This window comes from Calypte anna, chromosome 14, assembly GCF_003957555.1.
Source record: "Calypte anna isolate BGI_N300 chromosome 14, bCalAnn1_v1.p, whole genome shotgun sequence".
NCBI classification, from domain to species: domain Eukaryota; kingdom Metazoa; phylum Chordata; class Aves; order Apodiformes; family Trochilidae; genus Calypte; species Calypte anna.
The window spans coordinates 14,581,793-14,596,489 of record NC_044260.1 but is presented as its reverse complement, the minus strand read 5'-3'; the positions used below and the strand labels follow the sequence as shown (position 1 = coordinate 14,596,489).

General features: G+C 51.1%; 1 protein-coding gene across 3 annotated transcripts in view; it reads left to right on the top strand.

The window, feature by feature from the left end:
- MGRN1 (mahogunin ring finger 1) overlaps positions 1–14,697 on the top strand; it is a 31,649-nt gene that overhangs the window by 1,572 nt on the left and 15,380 nt on the right. For all 3 annotated transcript variants that reach the window (XM_030459489.1, XM_030459488.1, XM_030459487.1), the window contains exons 2-4: positions 2,973–3,091; positions 4,593–4,681; positions 10,126–10,272. In XM_030459489.1, the coding sequence (XP_030315349.1) occupies positions 2,973–3,091; positions 4,593–4,681; positions 10,126–10,272 (355 nt within the window). The remainder of the gene's footprint in view (positions 1–2,972; positions 3,092–4,592; positions 4,682–10,125; positions 10,273–14,697) is intronic.

The following is a 14,697-nucleotide window of genomic DNA, read 5'->3' as shown; positions in this document are numbered from 1 at the left end:
GGGTTTCAGGCAGTGAGCTTGTGAAGAGCCCTCGTGCCTGTGAGGTTTGTGTGGGCACAGCACCCTGTGGTCCCAGAGACTGCCAAGGAGTCTCCCATGTGTGGGACTTCCCCTGTGAACCTGGGCAGCTAATTAAAAAAAAGAATTAATATTTCCTGTAAAGGCTTTGGATGCAATTAGATTCTTATTAAATTATTGCACTTGCCTGTGCCTCTTTCACACAGGCTTTAGGTGAGACCTTTCTGCACCTTCTTCAGGTTTATCTACCAAGGGTCCTGTTGGCTGCAGGAAGGGGCAGGAGGTGCTCAAGCTCAGCACTGTTCTAGGCAGAAGAAGAGCTCCTGAACACTCCTAAGGTGGAGGCTGAAGGTTACTGAGCAGCAGAGCAGTCAGGGCTCCCCTCCCTTCTTCAGGGGGCACGTTGGACACTGTTCCCTCTGGTCCTGCAGTCCTAACTGTGTTTGGCTGTGACTGGTGCAGTGCCTGAGACTGGGGATGACTGGGAAGGAGTGTCCAGGGCTGTATTTGATCTCTGGAAGTGAACTGGAACTGGTACAGAAAGTTCCTGTCCTAAAGCATTGCTCATTATTCCTGCCCTGACCCTGCTGCTGTCAGCCTGTGAGTGCCTGGTGTTCCCCCAGCTGTGGGAGGTGTTGTGAAGGATGAGGAGCAAACACACCCCCTGAGATGAAGGGAATCCACAGCAGTGTGTCAGGCTGTCCCTGGGAAGGGACACGGGTCCTCCAGCAGGCTGTCCCAGGTGGTGACAGTCAGCACCTGGCTGAGTCACAGCTGGGCTGCACACAGTGCTGAGCAGTCAGCTCTGCTGTGCTGGCTTTTGATGTGGTTGTTGCTAGCTCAGTCAGGAATGAGCAGGTGGATTGAGCAGGTTGCTGTGGAATCCACTTTGGTTTTTATACCAGAGTCCCTGGTGAGGCATTCACAGGTGGCTGAAAATCCTTGGAAAAGCTCTGCTTATTCCTTCATGGCTCTGGGCATGGATCTGCTGTGCTTCCCCTCCTGTATCTGAGGGGCTGTCAGGTGCCACCTGATGATGTGCTTCACTGGGACCTATTTGCTCCTCTTGCTTGCATTACAGAGGCTGTGCTGGCACTCAGCAGTTGGCAGGGGTTTGTGTGGGACAGGTCCTGCTTTGTGCAGGAGAATCAGTGCCCCATGGAGTGGGCTGAAGATGAGAAGTCCCAAGGAGCAGTGCTGGGCTTTGCTGTGCTTGTAGCAGTGAGGTGTCTGCAGTCTCACGATGTCCCCATCCAGCAGCTCCCAGTGGTTCCCACAGCTCCTGCCTCAGCTCCTCTCTGCTCCCTCAGCTGCATGTGGGGTAGAGCAGGGAGCACCTGGAGATGGCTCTTGAGAGAGAATTCCACACCCTGGCTGAATCTGGGAGGAAAAAAAGAGGAGGATTGGTCCTCTCTGAAGCTGGATTGTGCTTTGTTCCTTGGGAATGATAATTTTAATCAGAGGAGGAGCAGTTTTAAGCAGGAGAGGAGTTCTGTGAGTTCTGCCCAGTCCATCCTCTGGTTCTCAGCCCCACCCAGCTCAGCAGAGCTCTTGGCTCCCTCCCTCCTGCTGTGGTTCTGGAGCAGCTCAGCCCAGCCCAGCCACCACCTTGGCCTTGGTTCCTTCTTTTCCTGCCTTTTTCCTGGCTCCTCATGGGCACCAGGCTGGGGGGCTGGGGGGCAGAAGCAGTTGCTTTTGGTACTTGTTCACTGCTGGGTTATATTGAACCCAGCTCAGAGCCAGGTAGGTTCTGGACCTGAAGTGCTGAAGTTGGTTGTTGGATCTGGAGGGAAGGAGGTGTTTCTGTAAGGAAAACATCTGGGTGCTTGGAAGCTGAGCTCAGCAGTAGCCAAGCACTGCCATCTGTGCAGAGTTAGAGGAGCCTTTCTTGAAGCATGAAGGAAAAAAAGCCTGCATGGAAAAAAGAGCCATTCGTCAGAACCTTCCATGTCAGAGTAAATCATGCTTGCTCCGAGCTGGAGGGACTGCAACTCCTTCCATGGTGTCTCCACAACCACTCAGATGCTTAGTTACTGCTTTTGTAATGACTCATTTGAAAAAAAAAATAAATACTGTGCTGTCTCTGCATTGCTCCTGGGGAGGCCACTGCACGTTTGGCTCAGTCCTCTCACCACACACATGAAAAACCTCTGAAACTTCAAGGAACATCTCTTGGGTGGAGCCCTGTGTTTTACTCACTGAAGTTCATATTGGAGAGTGTTTTCCTGGAGTCTTTCTAGGAGGAAGCCACATTTCTGGTGCTCTGGTCCATCTGAGTTGGTTCAGGTGGCTTTGCAGTTAACCCAGTGCTCTGCAGTCCCAGTCACCTTCCCACATTTCCTGATGCACTGCAGTGAAAGGAACAAACCTCTGCTGAGACTTCTGGTCAGTCCCAGACACCCACATTCCTGCATTTGGAACTGGCAGGTTGTTAATTAAACTCAGCACCAAGGCATAGGGAGTCCCTGGCACTCACAGTGAAGGTTTTGTGGGGTTTCTGCCCTGGGATATGGGAGTGGAAGAGGAAGGGAAGGCAGACTCTGCCCACCAGGAGCCCCCCTGGCTGTGGGATGAAGCTGCTTGGAGCAGCTCAGTGGTGTCTGTGGGGCTGAACCTCACACTGGGAGGTGGGGAAAAGAGGAATAAGTTATCAGAATTAAAAACACTGTTGGAAAGGGCTGACACCTCACTGCTTCCTGTCTCTTCTTTGAAAAACAAGTTAAGGTGGATTTATCCCCACTGGAATGATTTATTCCAGGGATTTTTAGTTTCCCTCTGCCTCTGCTATGGGCAGTGGCCATCAGTAGTACAAGGAGGGGGTGAACTAACAAGTGTTTCCTGTATCTTGTGCTCTTTGTGAATTAAAGCCTGCACAGACCAGCTGTTCCCTGGGAATTGCTCAGTAAGTCTTTTTTATTCCCTTTTTAAAATTTGTTTTTAATTTTTTCTTCTAGGAAACTACTTTGCAAGTCATTTCTTTATGGGAGGTGAGAAGTTTGACACCCCTCACCCTGAGGGCTACCTTTTTGGGGAGAACATGGATCTGAACTTCCTGGGGAACAGACCTGTTCAGGCAAGTTCCTGGATGCTGCTATTTTACCCTTTTGCTTTCTGCCTGTTTTGCAAAGTCGTGTGTAGGGCTTGCAGGGGAGGGAGGGCAACACACACCTGAGAGATCCTCACTCCCTGGGGATTCTCCTTCCAGCCCGAGCTGCCTTCTCCCACCCTCTGTCCCAGTTGGAAGGTGGAGGTGTTTCTGGGTGTCTTCATCTTATTTTCTGAGGGGAGTGGGTGAGAATGTTATTAGCACACTGGGACCTTGGCCAAGTAGGTTTCAGGAGGGGAGGCTGCCCTGCTATCTGGTTTGCCTGTGGAAAGGCAATATCCTCTGGCAACTCTGATTAATCTTCAGGCAGAAAACCACTTGGACACAGAGCAGCAAAACTGCTTTCTGTGTGTGAGCCAAGTTCTTGCTTTGGAATGGCTGAGCTCTTGTGTGGGGCAGTGCTCCCAAGCACTGGGTGCAGGGAAAGCTGCTGCCCCCTGAGCTCTCTGCTGCCTGTGGCATTCCCATGTTGGTCAGGGAAGGGCAGGGAAGTCTTTCCTCAGGCTCTGGATGTGGCTCCACCAGCACATGTCTGTGACCTGAGGGGACAGCACTGATGGGTCATGTCCTGGAGCTGTGCTGGAGTTCAGCTGCAGCAGCATTTGGCTCCTTGTTTCAAAGGGAACTTGTGTGCTGGTGGGCCCTGCTCCTTCTGCTCTGGGTCTGCACCAGTGCAGGGGATGTGGTTGGTGCTGGTGATGTGGTGGCACTGCTGCTGGGTACACTCAGAGGAACCTTTCCTTTCTGGACCTTTCTGTGGTGCCTTGGAGCAGGGCTGGGTCTCCAGGCTGAGCACCTCCCAGCCCTGGCAGCCTGTTCCACCTCCAGCCTTTAAAGCCAAGCAGACAGGAGCTGTGCTCAGGCTGAGGTCACAGAGTGAGCAGCTCCCTTTGCATTGCTCACTGGAGATTCAGGAGTCTGGAGCAGGACAGTCCTTTACTCAAAGGATGAGCTGTAAGAGAAGGTCTCTTGACTGCCAATGGAATGAGGCCCCCTCTCCCTGTCTCCTTCTTTTCTTTCTTTTCCAGAACATTTGCCCCATTGTTTCAGGATAAAAAGAGTTTCCCCCAGTAATCCAGGCCTGGGGCATGCTGATTAGCAGTCAGATCACTGTTTGCATGCTGTAACACACATGAGAGAGCTGCAGTTCTTCTGCTCAAGCTGGAAGTGGTTCCTTTAGTCAAGATAAAGGCTTGTGAGAGGCAGGGGTTTCTAGACTGAGATTTAAAGCTGGAGAAAAAGAGCTTGTGAAAATGCCCTTTAAAGTACCTCGTGTTAGTGTGAGCTCTTGCTGGGTCAGAGCAGGATTCTCTCCATTTGTCTGTAAATATCTGTTGCTGCTGCTCGTGGTGGTGTAGTGAGCACTCTTAAAGGCAGATGTTTCTTGGTTTGGGTAAATTGTGTGCCTGGTAACATTCTGCTGCCTTCTATGGTATAATAATAAGGCTTATTTGTCTTTTTGTTCCAGTTTCCTTATGTAACTCCAGCTCCACACGAGCCTGTGAAGACCCTGAGGAGTCTGGTGAACATCCGCAAGGATTCCCTGCGCCTCGTCAGGTACTGCTCGTGTCTGAACTCTGCATTTCCATCATCCCAGAGGTCTGGTGTCCACAGCCAAGCTGTATTTGATAAGAAATACCCAAATTCCAGATCCTTCTTCCTAGATAACTCCAGAGGTGTCTGTGTTTCCCTGTGGGCAGAGCTTCCAAGCTCCATATCCCTAAGCTTGGGCAATCCGTGTTCCCGGACAGGACCAGTGATGTGTCTGCCTCCCAGGACAGGCTGGGATGGTGAACAGAACCCTGGAATGGTCAGCAGGAATGAAAAGATATCAGTCAGGTTGAGAAACCCTACAGAAAGATCCCTCTCTGCATTCTTGTGCAAGTAGAAGCCAGAAAGCAGCTGGTTCTGGTGCAAGGCAGAGGCCAAGAAGAGTGATGGGTCTGGAGTGGAACTTCCTCAGGTTTCTCCTGCTGCCAAGTTTGGTCCTTGTGCTGTGCATCCATGTGAATCCCATGAATCCCACACCTAGGGGAAGGACAATCCTGGGGATCTGTTCCCTGTTCTTCACTGAGCTCTAACCCAGCCCTAGCTGGACTCAAGGCCCTGTGGCTGTCCTCTTCCAGGCAGATGGCTGAGGCACAGAGAGGCCCAGCAAGCAGGGCTTTGTTTTGGGCTGAGCCACTGGGCAGATGTCCAGGCAGAACTCTGCTCCCAGATCCTGGAGCTGCTCCCAGTCCTGCCTCTGGGGCACAGGGATGCAGTGCTGGCAGGGGGCCAGAGTAGTTGTGGGAGCCTGGTGTAAGGGGCAGTAATTTGAGTCATAACCTCACAAACCCTTCAATCTTTTTTTATTTTTAAACTTTTTAAAATGTGAAAACCGAAGGTGGTTTGGTTTTTTTTTAGTTTTTAAGTGAACAACTTAAACCTGTGGTTTCAAAACTGAAACAGGAAAAGAGGGAAGAACTTGTGCAAAGCCACCTTTGGTGCTGTCTGGCTTCTGTGTAGTTGTGTAGAAGGGTGAAGCACTTCTTGAGGAATTAAGTCTTGCTTTCCTCCCACACTTGCTGTGGAAGGGGAATTCTGATCTCCTTGCAGGTGTGACAGGAAGTGGCTTTTTCACTGGGAGAGGCCTTGCTACAGTGGAGGAGTTGGCAGAGTTCAGCACCCCCAGTTGTGTCACTCTCCTCTCTGTGGCTACATGTCCTGTCCCCCCAGAGGAGCTGCAGCTCTGACTGTTTCAGATGCAGTGTCCATGCACCCTGGCAGTGTCCAGCTTTGCATCTCTCTGATTCCTGGTGCTGTTGCTTCTTTCTCTGCCTCATCAGCTCCCAGAGGCTCCTGAGCTGCTGTGTCAGTGCTGACACCACCACCAGCATCACCCTATTTCATTTTGTACTGATGCAGACCCAAATCAGGATTTTAATTGCCAGTCCCCAAGGGGACATTCTGTTTTGTGCTTTTCCACCATTCTGGACCAGAGGCTTTTCCTTTCTCCCACTGTGCACATAAAGACACTTCGTGTCCTCTCCAGCTGAGCTTGTTTGCAACCAGTGGTTGAGGCTTGCACATTCTTCCTTAAACTTGTTAAGTTTAATTTACCACCTCCTCCACCACATAAAGTGATGCTGAATCTCTAGGTGTAAAGTAGGTTCTGATGGTAAAGTCCTTACAAGCTTGTTGTTTTGTTTTTTTTTCCTTCTGTTTCACTGCAAAGTCATTGTTCAGCTGTGAAGAGGGCGTTGATCTGTAGTCTGGAGTGCAGGGTTTTAGGAAGGAAAATGAGGAAATACCTGCTCTGGGCCTCCTACCCAGACAAAATTCTGAGCTTTGCCAAATCCTGAGTATTTACAGCAGCTTTGGAGAGAAGCAGTAAACCTGGATATTGATGTTGAAATTCTGAGTCTTCGACACGTTGTGAGTGCTTCATTTCCAGCAGGATGAGGCTCTGTGAACCTCAGGGGGGGGAGCATGATTTTTATGTTAAGCACTAAGGAGAAAAGGACTGCCTCGTGTCTGCCTTGTGTCTCTCTTGGCTCTCAGCTGGAAGCTTTATTTCAGAGCTGGAGTACCTGATGGGCACTCTTACCTTGAGAGCACTTCCAGCTGCAGGAGGAAGACAGATTCACAGAGCAGTGGCTTTGGTGGAGCCCTCCTGGGAGAGCTTCCCTGCTTCAGCATGGGCTTTGGGCTTCTGGTAGCATCATGGAAAAAAAGTGCTGAAGGAATCAGCAAATATAGTGGTTCCAGAATGTGTCTGGAACAGCAGCAATATCATGGAGGGTGGTGGGACCACGGAGCATCTTGGATAAGGAGCTGAGAGGGAGGCAGATAACAGGGACCAAGGTGAGACAGGTGAGTGCTGTGAAGAAGTGAAGTGAAATCCCTTCTCTTCCCTCTCCAACACAGCAGGGCTGACCTTGATCCTTGGAGCAATTCCTGGCATGGTGGAGATGGTGAAGGTGCTGGGACTTGCTGTTCTGTACCCCTGGATGGTGTTAAACTGTGCACAGATCTCTGCAGAGCCCCCCAGGCAGGAGAGTTGCCTTTGGTGGTGACCTCCCCCCAGGAAAGGCAGTGCTGACAGAGGTGTCAGCTCATCCTTACTTCAGTTAGTGCCTGCTCTAACACTGTGGGACTGCACGTGTCACAGTACTGAGTCAAGCAATATTTAGCATTTATCCTGGATGTTGTCTTGGTTGTGGGTCAAACGTTTTCATCTCCTCAAAGGATGAAACTGGGTTCTATAAAATTGTCATGGCTGCTCTTAATGATATCTTTGTCTTTTAATTCTTTAACAGACAATCAAAAAGTTCCAGCATTCCCATTGTGTGGTGTCAGACCAAGTGGCCTCAGCTCCCTTGGTCACCCTGCTTTGCCTTGTTCCTCCTAACTCTGGATCAGCTCTTTGCTGCCCAAGGTGCTCAGTCCCTCTGCTCTGTGGTTACCCTGGGTGCATGGCTGAGCCCCACAGCACAGACACTGCTGCCTGAAGCTCTGCATGCACCTCTGCCACCTCCCCTCATCACTGTCTCTAGGGCTGGACTAAATCAGAGTGCTCATAAGAGCTCTGTTTAACCACTCTTGAACCACCTCCCTGTCTGCTGAGACTTCTCCAAAGGTGGAAGGAATGCACAGTGTGTGACTTTGCCTTGCTGACTCTCCTGGGGTGCAGGAGATGTCTCTGCCTTTTGAAGTGTGCACCAGAGCAGTCCTTACTTGTTCTGAGGTCCAGCTGGCACAGCAGCTCCCCCAGACTTCCCTCACTTCAGCTCCATGTGGCACACAACTTTCTTGACCTCCAGCACCAGGGCTGTTGCCTCAGGAGGATGTGTTCCCAGCCTTGCTGTCACCATTCAGGCACATGGGCTTTGTCCCCTGCTCCAGGGATGCACAGACATGGCTCTGGCTCTGCTCCTTCCCAGCAGATGCAGCCTACAGACACCTTCTCTCCAGGCACTGCAGTTGGTAGGGGCCTCTCAGTCAGTGGTTTCCCTGGGCAACAGATCTATTCTAGTCTAGTCTGGGCTTAACCCCTTTTCTCCTTGAAAGGATGGAAGCACTTCCTGAGCTCTGGCAGGGAGGTGCAGAGGTGAAGGCTGGAGCAGGAGGGTGGCCCAGGAGCCCATGTGCTTTGTGTGGCTTCTCTGAGCAGCCAAAGGTTTTAGTAGTGACCTGGCTGTTCTGTGATGGGCTCTTCCCCAGGGCTCTCAGCTTCTTCCTTGGGGCTGTTCCAGACTCCTGGTGGTGTTGATCTCTGACTCCTGCATGTGCCTGGGCATCTCTGTTTCACCCCCTCCCCAGATGAGCAGTGAGGGTAGGTCTGTGCAGTAACCTCCAGCTCCCCCTGCCTGGGGCAGGGCTCTCCCCCACCCCACTTCTTCTGGAAGGAGTGATAAGTGTGTGGGCTCCTGGGGATCATGCTCCCCTCTCCTTCCCTGCTCACCTGGGATCCACAGAAAACAGCACAGCAAGAGATGAGTTGTGCTGCTTTCTCCAGACACCCCACACCTGTGAGCAGATTTTTGCCTTCTGTCTTCTTGGGTTTGTCCAGCACTAAATGTTGGGGTGACCCCTGTGTTTTCCACCTTGTGTTTCTCTGTGTTTACTACCCTCAAATGCTGTGATTTTACTCTTTGAATGCCACTAACCTGTGTGAAAATACCATCTTTGGAGTCTGCACTGTATCCAGGCTGCTGCAGCTGTTCAGACTCTCAGTTCTTGGCATTTTTCTTTTTCAGACTAGCATTCTGGGTGGATTCTAGCTTAATTTGCTGCTCTGACCTGGGTGAACCTCTGGCAAAAGCCTTGTTTGGAGCTTTCCAAGTCCTTCAGACAGGAATGCAAGTGTGTGCTGCAGTAATTCATCAGGGTTACATTAGTTCAAATATTTCTGTTAGGAATTCATTTATATTGCTCCTAAATTTTATTTTCAACCTCCTGTATTAAACTGCTGAAGCTGAACATTTCATTCTTGTTCAGTGTGCTGTTAAGTAAAATTTTTGCTGGAACCCTCTTAATTAGGCAGCAGTTATTACATCTCAGTGAACTCAGTAAATAAGGATTCCCTTGGCAGTTTTTAGCTGGTCATTGTGGAGGGATGCCCAGCTTATTTCTGTTTATTCTCAGCAGTGCAGTGTGTCCATCAAGGCAGAGGAATGAAGGGAGAGGCTGAGTGGTCCTGGAAGTCAGAGGTGGTGCCAAGCTGTTCTGGAACAGTTCAGCTGCTTGGCTTTGACCCACGATGGCAGCTAAGGTGATGCCAAGGGATGAGTGGGGCTGGAGCCAGGCACCAAACCAAGCACTGGCCACCTTCTTCACCAGGTTTGTTACTGCCTCTTCCAGCAGCAGGGAGGGAGAAGAAGTGCTGGGATACAGTGGGATTCAGCTGTACTGTGGCCCATAGCCAGGGCAGGAGTCACCTTTACATTGCTTGAAACAACTCCTAAACTCACTGGTGTTGGTTACCATGCCCCTGTTCTGCAGCTGAAGGTGTGCATGTTGGTTCCTACAGTGGATGTGTGCAGCATCAGAGGCTGAGCTGATGATTTACACATTTCAAGGTATTTGAGGCTCCTCTATTCAGATGCTTTCTGATCTGAATATCATCTCTGCCATGCTGCAGGTACCTTCTGTTGAGTTTCAGGAGTTCTTTCGTGTGACACAGACCTTGGTCTTGCCTGTCATGCACCATTTTGTTTGCAGAGTTTAAAGAATTAGGCTTGGGACTCCTCAGGCCCATGCAGGATTTCTTCAGCCCAAACACTGAGCTGAGTGTGAACATTTTAAAGGAGGAAGATTTTTTTTTTTCCTCCTATGGGTTTGACATCTGAGAGTTCACTTTCTTGTTTCATTCTGTGTCCTGGCATCGTGAGGCTGGGTGAGATCCCTCAGCACCATCACTGCATAACTCCCTTTAACAACCTCAGTCAAATCTTCAAAGAAAGGTCTTGGTGGTATCTGATAAATACACGTTCTGATCCTCCCACCTTGTCTTGCAGGTATAAAGATGATGTTGACAGCCCTACTGAGGAGAATGGGAAGCAGAAAGTCCTCTACAGCCTGGAGTTCACTTTTGATGCTGATGCCCGTGTTGCCATCACAATCTACTGCCAGGCCACAGAAGAGTTTGTTGGTGGGATGGCAGTGTAAGTCCTGAGCTTGTGGGCAGCTGGAGGGGACAGGAGCTCTTGGGGGACAGGTCAGACATCTCTCATTAATCACTCCTGAGGGCAGTGTGGCCACAGGTGGGGGAGAAGGAGATCTCCCCTTTCTCTGTTTTGTTTTATATATTCTGATAGCTTTGGACATCACTTTCCTCTCCCACGTAGCCAGTATCCTCTCATGTTCCCTTTTGGGTTGTTTTTTGGGTTTGGGGAAGCAGTTCTGTGTGCAGTGCAGGAGAGGCACTCCCAGCTGTGTGCTTTGTCAGAGAGGTGCTCTATGGAATTTAAAAACCCAACCAGCCTGCCCTTCCACACACTGCCTGCTTTGTTCCAGAACTCCTGACTCCCTGGTTTCTGTGCTCCCTGTGACAACAGCACCTGGGCCACCAGAGTAATGCTCATTCTGACATGTCCATAGTGAGTCTGTGAGGCTGAGACCCACCCCAGGCCCCTCTGGGAATCAGGGACCCCGAGAACCACAGGCTGCCTGGAGATGGTTTCCCCCCAGGTCCCTGCATTGCCACCTCTGGCTGTCCATGGGAGGGATGGTCAGAGCACCATCCAGGGAGCCTTTCCCATCTCTTGCTAGCTCAGCCCCACAGATTTCAGAGCCTTTTTCTCTAACTTGGCACACTGAAACCATCCCAATCAACAGCATCCCAGAAGACTACGAAAATTTTCCTCTCTCTGTTAAAAGCTAAGGTGGCCAAAAGGTGCTGTCCCCAGCATGACCTGGGAGCTGCTGGTGGCCATGGCACAAAGCTTTCTTGTCCTGTGGTTGAGGAGGATCCGTGCTGCAGAAGCTCTTGGCTGCCTCTGCCAGAAGCTTTGGCTGATCAGTGGCTCTGTGCATGTGGTGCTGATGGTTTGGGGGCAAACAGCATCAGGACCTCAGTAGCTGACAATACTCTGCTGCCCTGGGAGGGTGGGAGCAGTCTCCAGGTCACCAAACCTTTCTGTCAGAAGTCAAAGCACTCAGATTCAGCTCTTGCTTCCACTGCTGGCCTTTTACTGAATAAATCATCCTTTCATTTCCCTGTAGCATAGGAGTGATGAACTGTCTGTCCCTCCTCTGGAGTTCTTGGACAAGAAATGTTCATCAAGAAGGGGGTGTGGAGGGATGCACCAGAAGCCAGGGAACCTTTTGGAAGGCATGATCCTGATTTCATGCAGATGTGCAGATAATAAGGGATGGGGGAAGTGAGATATAAATATAGACTTCATAAGCTGCTTTAATTGACTCCAGGCTGCTTTTCCATGTGGAAGTGGCTCATGAAGCACGTCCTGGGGCTAGTGCAGCTGCCCAAAGTAGGCATCTTTGCTTCTCTGGATTTGCTGGCTGCTAGTAAAAGCCTTTTGAAACTCTGATTTCAGCTTTGCAAAGCAATTCAGAAAGGGCAGTGCTATAATTACTTTTATTTAGTCTTTTCAAATTCTGGTGGAAAAAAAACCAATCTGGGCTGCACTCTGAAAGCTGTAAAAGGAGCAGTTGCATTTTTAATGCACAGACAGGAGTGCAGCTTCCCCTGCCTGGCCTGGCAGTTTTTCCTTTTCCTCAGTTTCCCTGGGTGCTAACTCAAGGAACAACCACATGCAAAAGCTGTAGAGAAATTCAAAACCTCCTATTGCTGAGTCCAGCATTTGATTGGGAAGATTGGGAAGAAAACACTCTTTAAAACATTTTTTTTCCACTCTCCTCAATTGATGCCAAGTCCCAAAATGGGAGAAACTTTCTGGACCCTTGTCAAAGGCAGAAATGTTCTGCCAGTCCCCAGCCTGCTGCATGGCTCCTTACCAGTGCTGAACAAGTTTTTCTTGCTTCTCTGCTGGAAAACCCACTCATCCTGATAGGATCAGCCCTCCTGCTATGTGGAATTCCAGCTGGGATCTGTGTTGTGTTCATCCACTGTGGGATGAGGGAGGGAGGGCAGGGGCTGTCCCTGAGCAGAGCCATTGCTTGGTGCTCATCCAAAAGCCACAGAGGTGCCCTGGGTGCCATGGCCCTGCTCCAGGGCTAGCAGGGCTAGCTGGTCTTCTCTTTGCAAGCCAGGGAGCTTCCCCTGGAGCTGGCTGGGCTCCCTGGGGAGCTGGGGGCTGTCTCAGTGCCTGTCCTAACCTGTCTCAGGCTTCCCTAGGTAGAGGTGCTGAGAGCTGTGCTCAGCTCCATGCTCCCCAGTCAGGATCTTGGGAACAGGGAGCTCCCAGGTGCTGCCTGCCTCTCCTGATCCCTGAAATCCCAGGGGATGTATCCACACCTCTGGGGGTCTGGAGAAGGTGAATGTGTGGCTGCTGGTGTATGCAGAGGTGTCCTCACCTTGGCAGCCCCAGGGAAGGTACCCAGCAGTTTCTGGTCCAAGTGGAGGTGTCTCTGGAAGCCTCTGGGTCAGGAGGTGTTTGCTGGAGCAGTTCCAAAGGTGTCCACACTCTTTTTGTGTCTGCTCTCCAAACACATTCTCTCCTCTCCTGGGGAAAGCCTGGATGTGCACACTGCCAGCCTGCTCCTGGGAGGGCCCCTGGGACTTTTTCCAGCTGCAGGTATCCTGCTGAGCAGCAGGAAGGATTGTGTGGTTAAAACCTGACAGCAGCAGATGTTTCCTCAAGGGAAGAACCAGCCCCAGAGCTGGAAGCACCTAAACCAACCAGCTCTAAAGACATGTGCCACCAGATCAGGAGATGTGAGAGGTTTGAGTTCTGCAGCCCATTCTAATGAACAAGATCTTCCTCTTTGGACAGAAAGGCTTCTTTTCTGTAGCCTAGCAGTGTTGCCAAACTGTTTTCTCATTATAAAGAGAAAAAAACATGATGAAAATAGGTCAGCCTTGCCCTTTTTCAGGCCTGTGCTGCTTGTGTTGCTGATGCTCAAATGGATGTACTGAATAGATATTTTTTTTTAAATCTCATTTCCTTGTTTGCTTTGCAGTGCCTGCTACACTCATGGCAAACATCCCCCTGCAGCTAAGCTGGAGGTGGACATAACACTGCAGGGACTCTCTGCTGTCTGCATGTGGGAGTTCCAGTACTTTGGTTCACAAAATGAAATCCACCTGAAAGTGGGAGCTGGGCACAGGGGTGTTTGCAGCAAAGCTTGCCTAGGAGCTGGGCCTCTGGTGGTTGAATAACCTCTGCCTGCTCAGGGCCTCTGGAAGGTGCTGGGGCTGCAGTGCAGTGCCCTGCAGGGATCTGTGGGAATCCTTTGTTCAGATTCCTTCTGGCTGAAGAAGGCAAAGGTGAGTGCTGCTGCTTTGCTGGGCACAAGCCTTTCCAGCCAGAGCCTGCTCTGATCCAGGCAGACTCCAATCCCCAAGGGAATGCTGCAGGGTGCAGAGTTCAGAGGCTGGAGAGCTGAGTTCTGTGGGTTTCAGTGAGCAGCACAAACCCTCTGTCTTGTTACTCAGAGTTCTGACCTTTGTGCTCCTGTGTGGCTGTTGTGGGAGCTGAGTTGGAAGCTTGGCTGGAGGTGTGAGCACAGGGAGCTGGAGGCAGAACCCTGGAGGGGCTGCCCCAGGGTCTGGGCTGCCTGGGGAGGAGTTTGTTTTCTCCTAGAGTAGAAACTCAGTCTTAGGATGCAGCAGGTCTGCCTGAGCTGCCAGGGACTGCAGGCTGGATTTGTTCAACCTGTGGTGTGGATGGAGACCAGGTCTGGTGCAGCCTGCAAACCCAAACATTCAGCTTCCTGCCTTTATCCAGGGAGAGGCAGAGGTTGCTTCTCTGCCATCCTTAATTCTTAGTACATGCTCTCTTTCTCTGTAATGCATCTCCCTGGCTCCTCAGAGCTGCTGTAATCACACAGCAGCACAGGCAGGGGGTAGAGGACCCGTGAATACAGCAGATTCTGTCAGATAAAGAGCTGGGGATGGTAGAGGTCATTTAGACACTGATATGCAGGGTCCTTGCTCTTGGTAAGTTGTCTCCCAGGGGTGTGTACTTGTGCAGGGGGCCCTGTGCATCACCTCGGAGAGATGATGGATCTCTGTGACAGTCTGGGGTCACCAGTGCTTCCAGGGTGTTCCCCAGGCTCCTGTGCTCAGTAGCTTGGGCACTGGCTGCTGCCTGGGGGTCTGCAGCATTGCCGGGGGGTTCAGCTTCCTGTCCAAGCTGCCTGTGGCAATGGGAGCTGGGCAGTCACACAGCCCAAGGCACAGAGCTGGTTCCCTTGGGAAGCCTGTGTGGTACTGCTGTGCTACTGCTCAGCTCAGGAAAGCTGTGTTCCTGGTTCATTCCTTTTCTCAGGGGTGGTGGTGAGAGCAGGAGTCCATCCAAGTGTTGTTCTGCTCTGTCCTCCTGGTGCAGACTGGTTTGGGCTTCTGGTGCTGTAAGTGCAAGTCCTCCAGCACCCACCAGCAGCATGGTTACACCCCTCACCCACCACTGCTGGGGTGCAGGTCACCCAGGCATCTCTGACCTCCA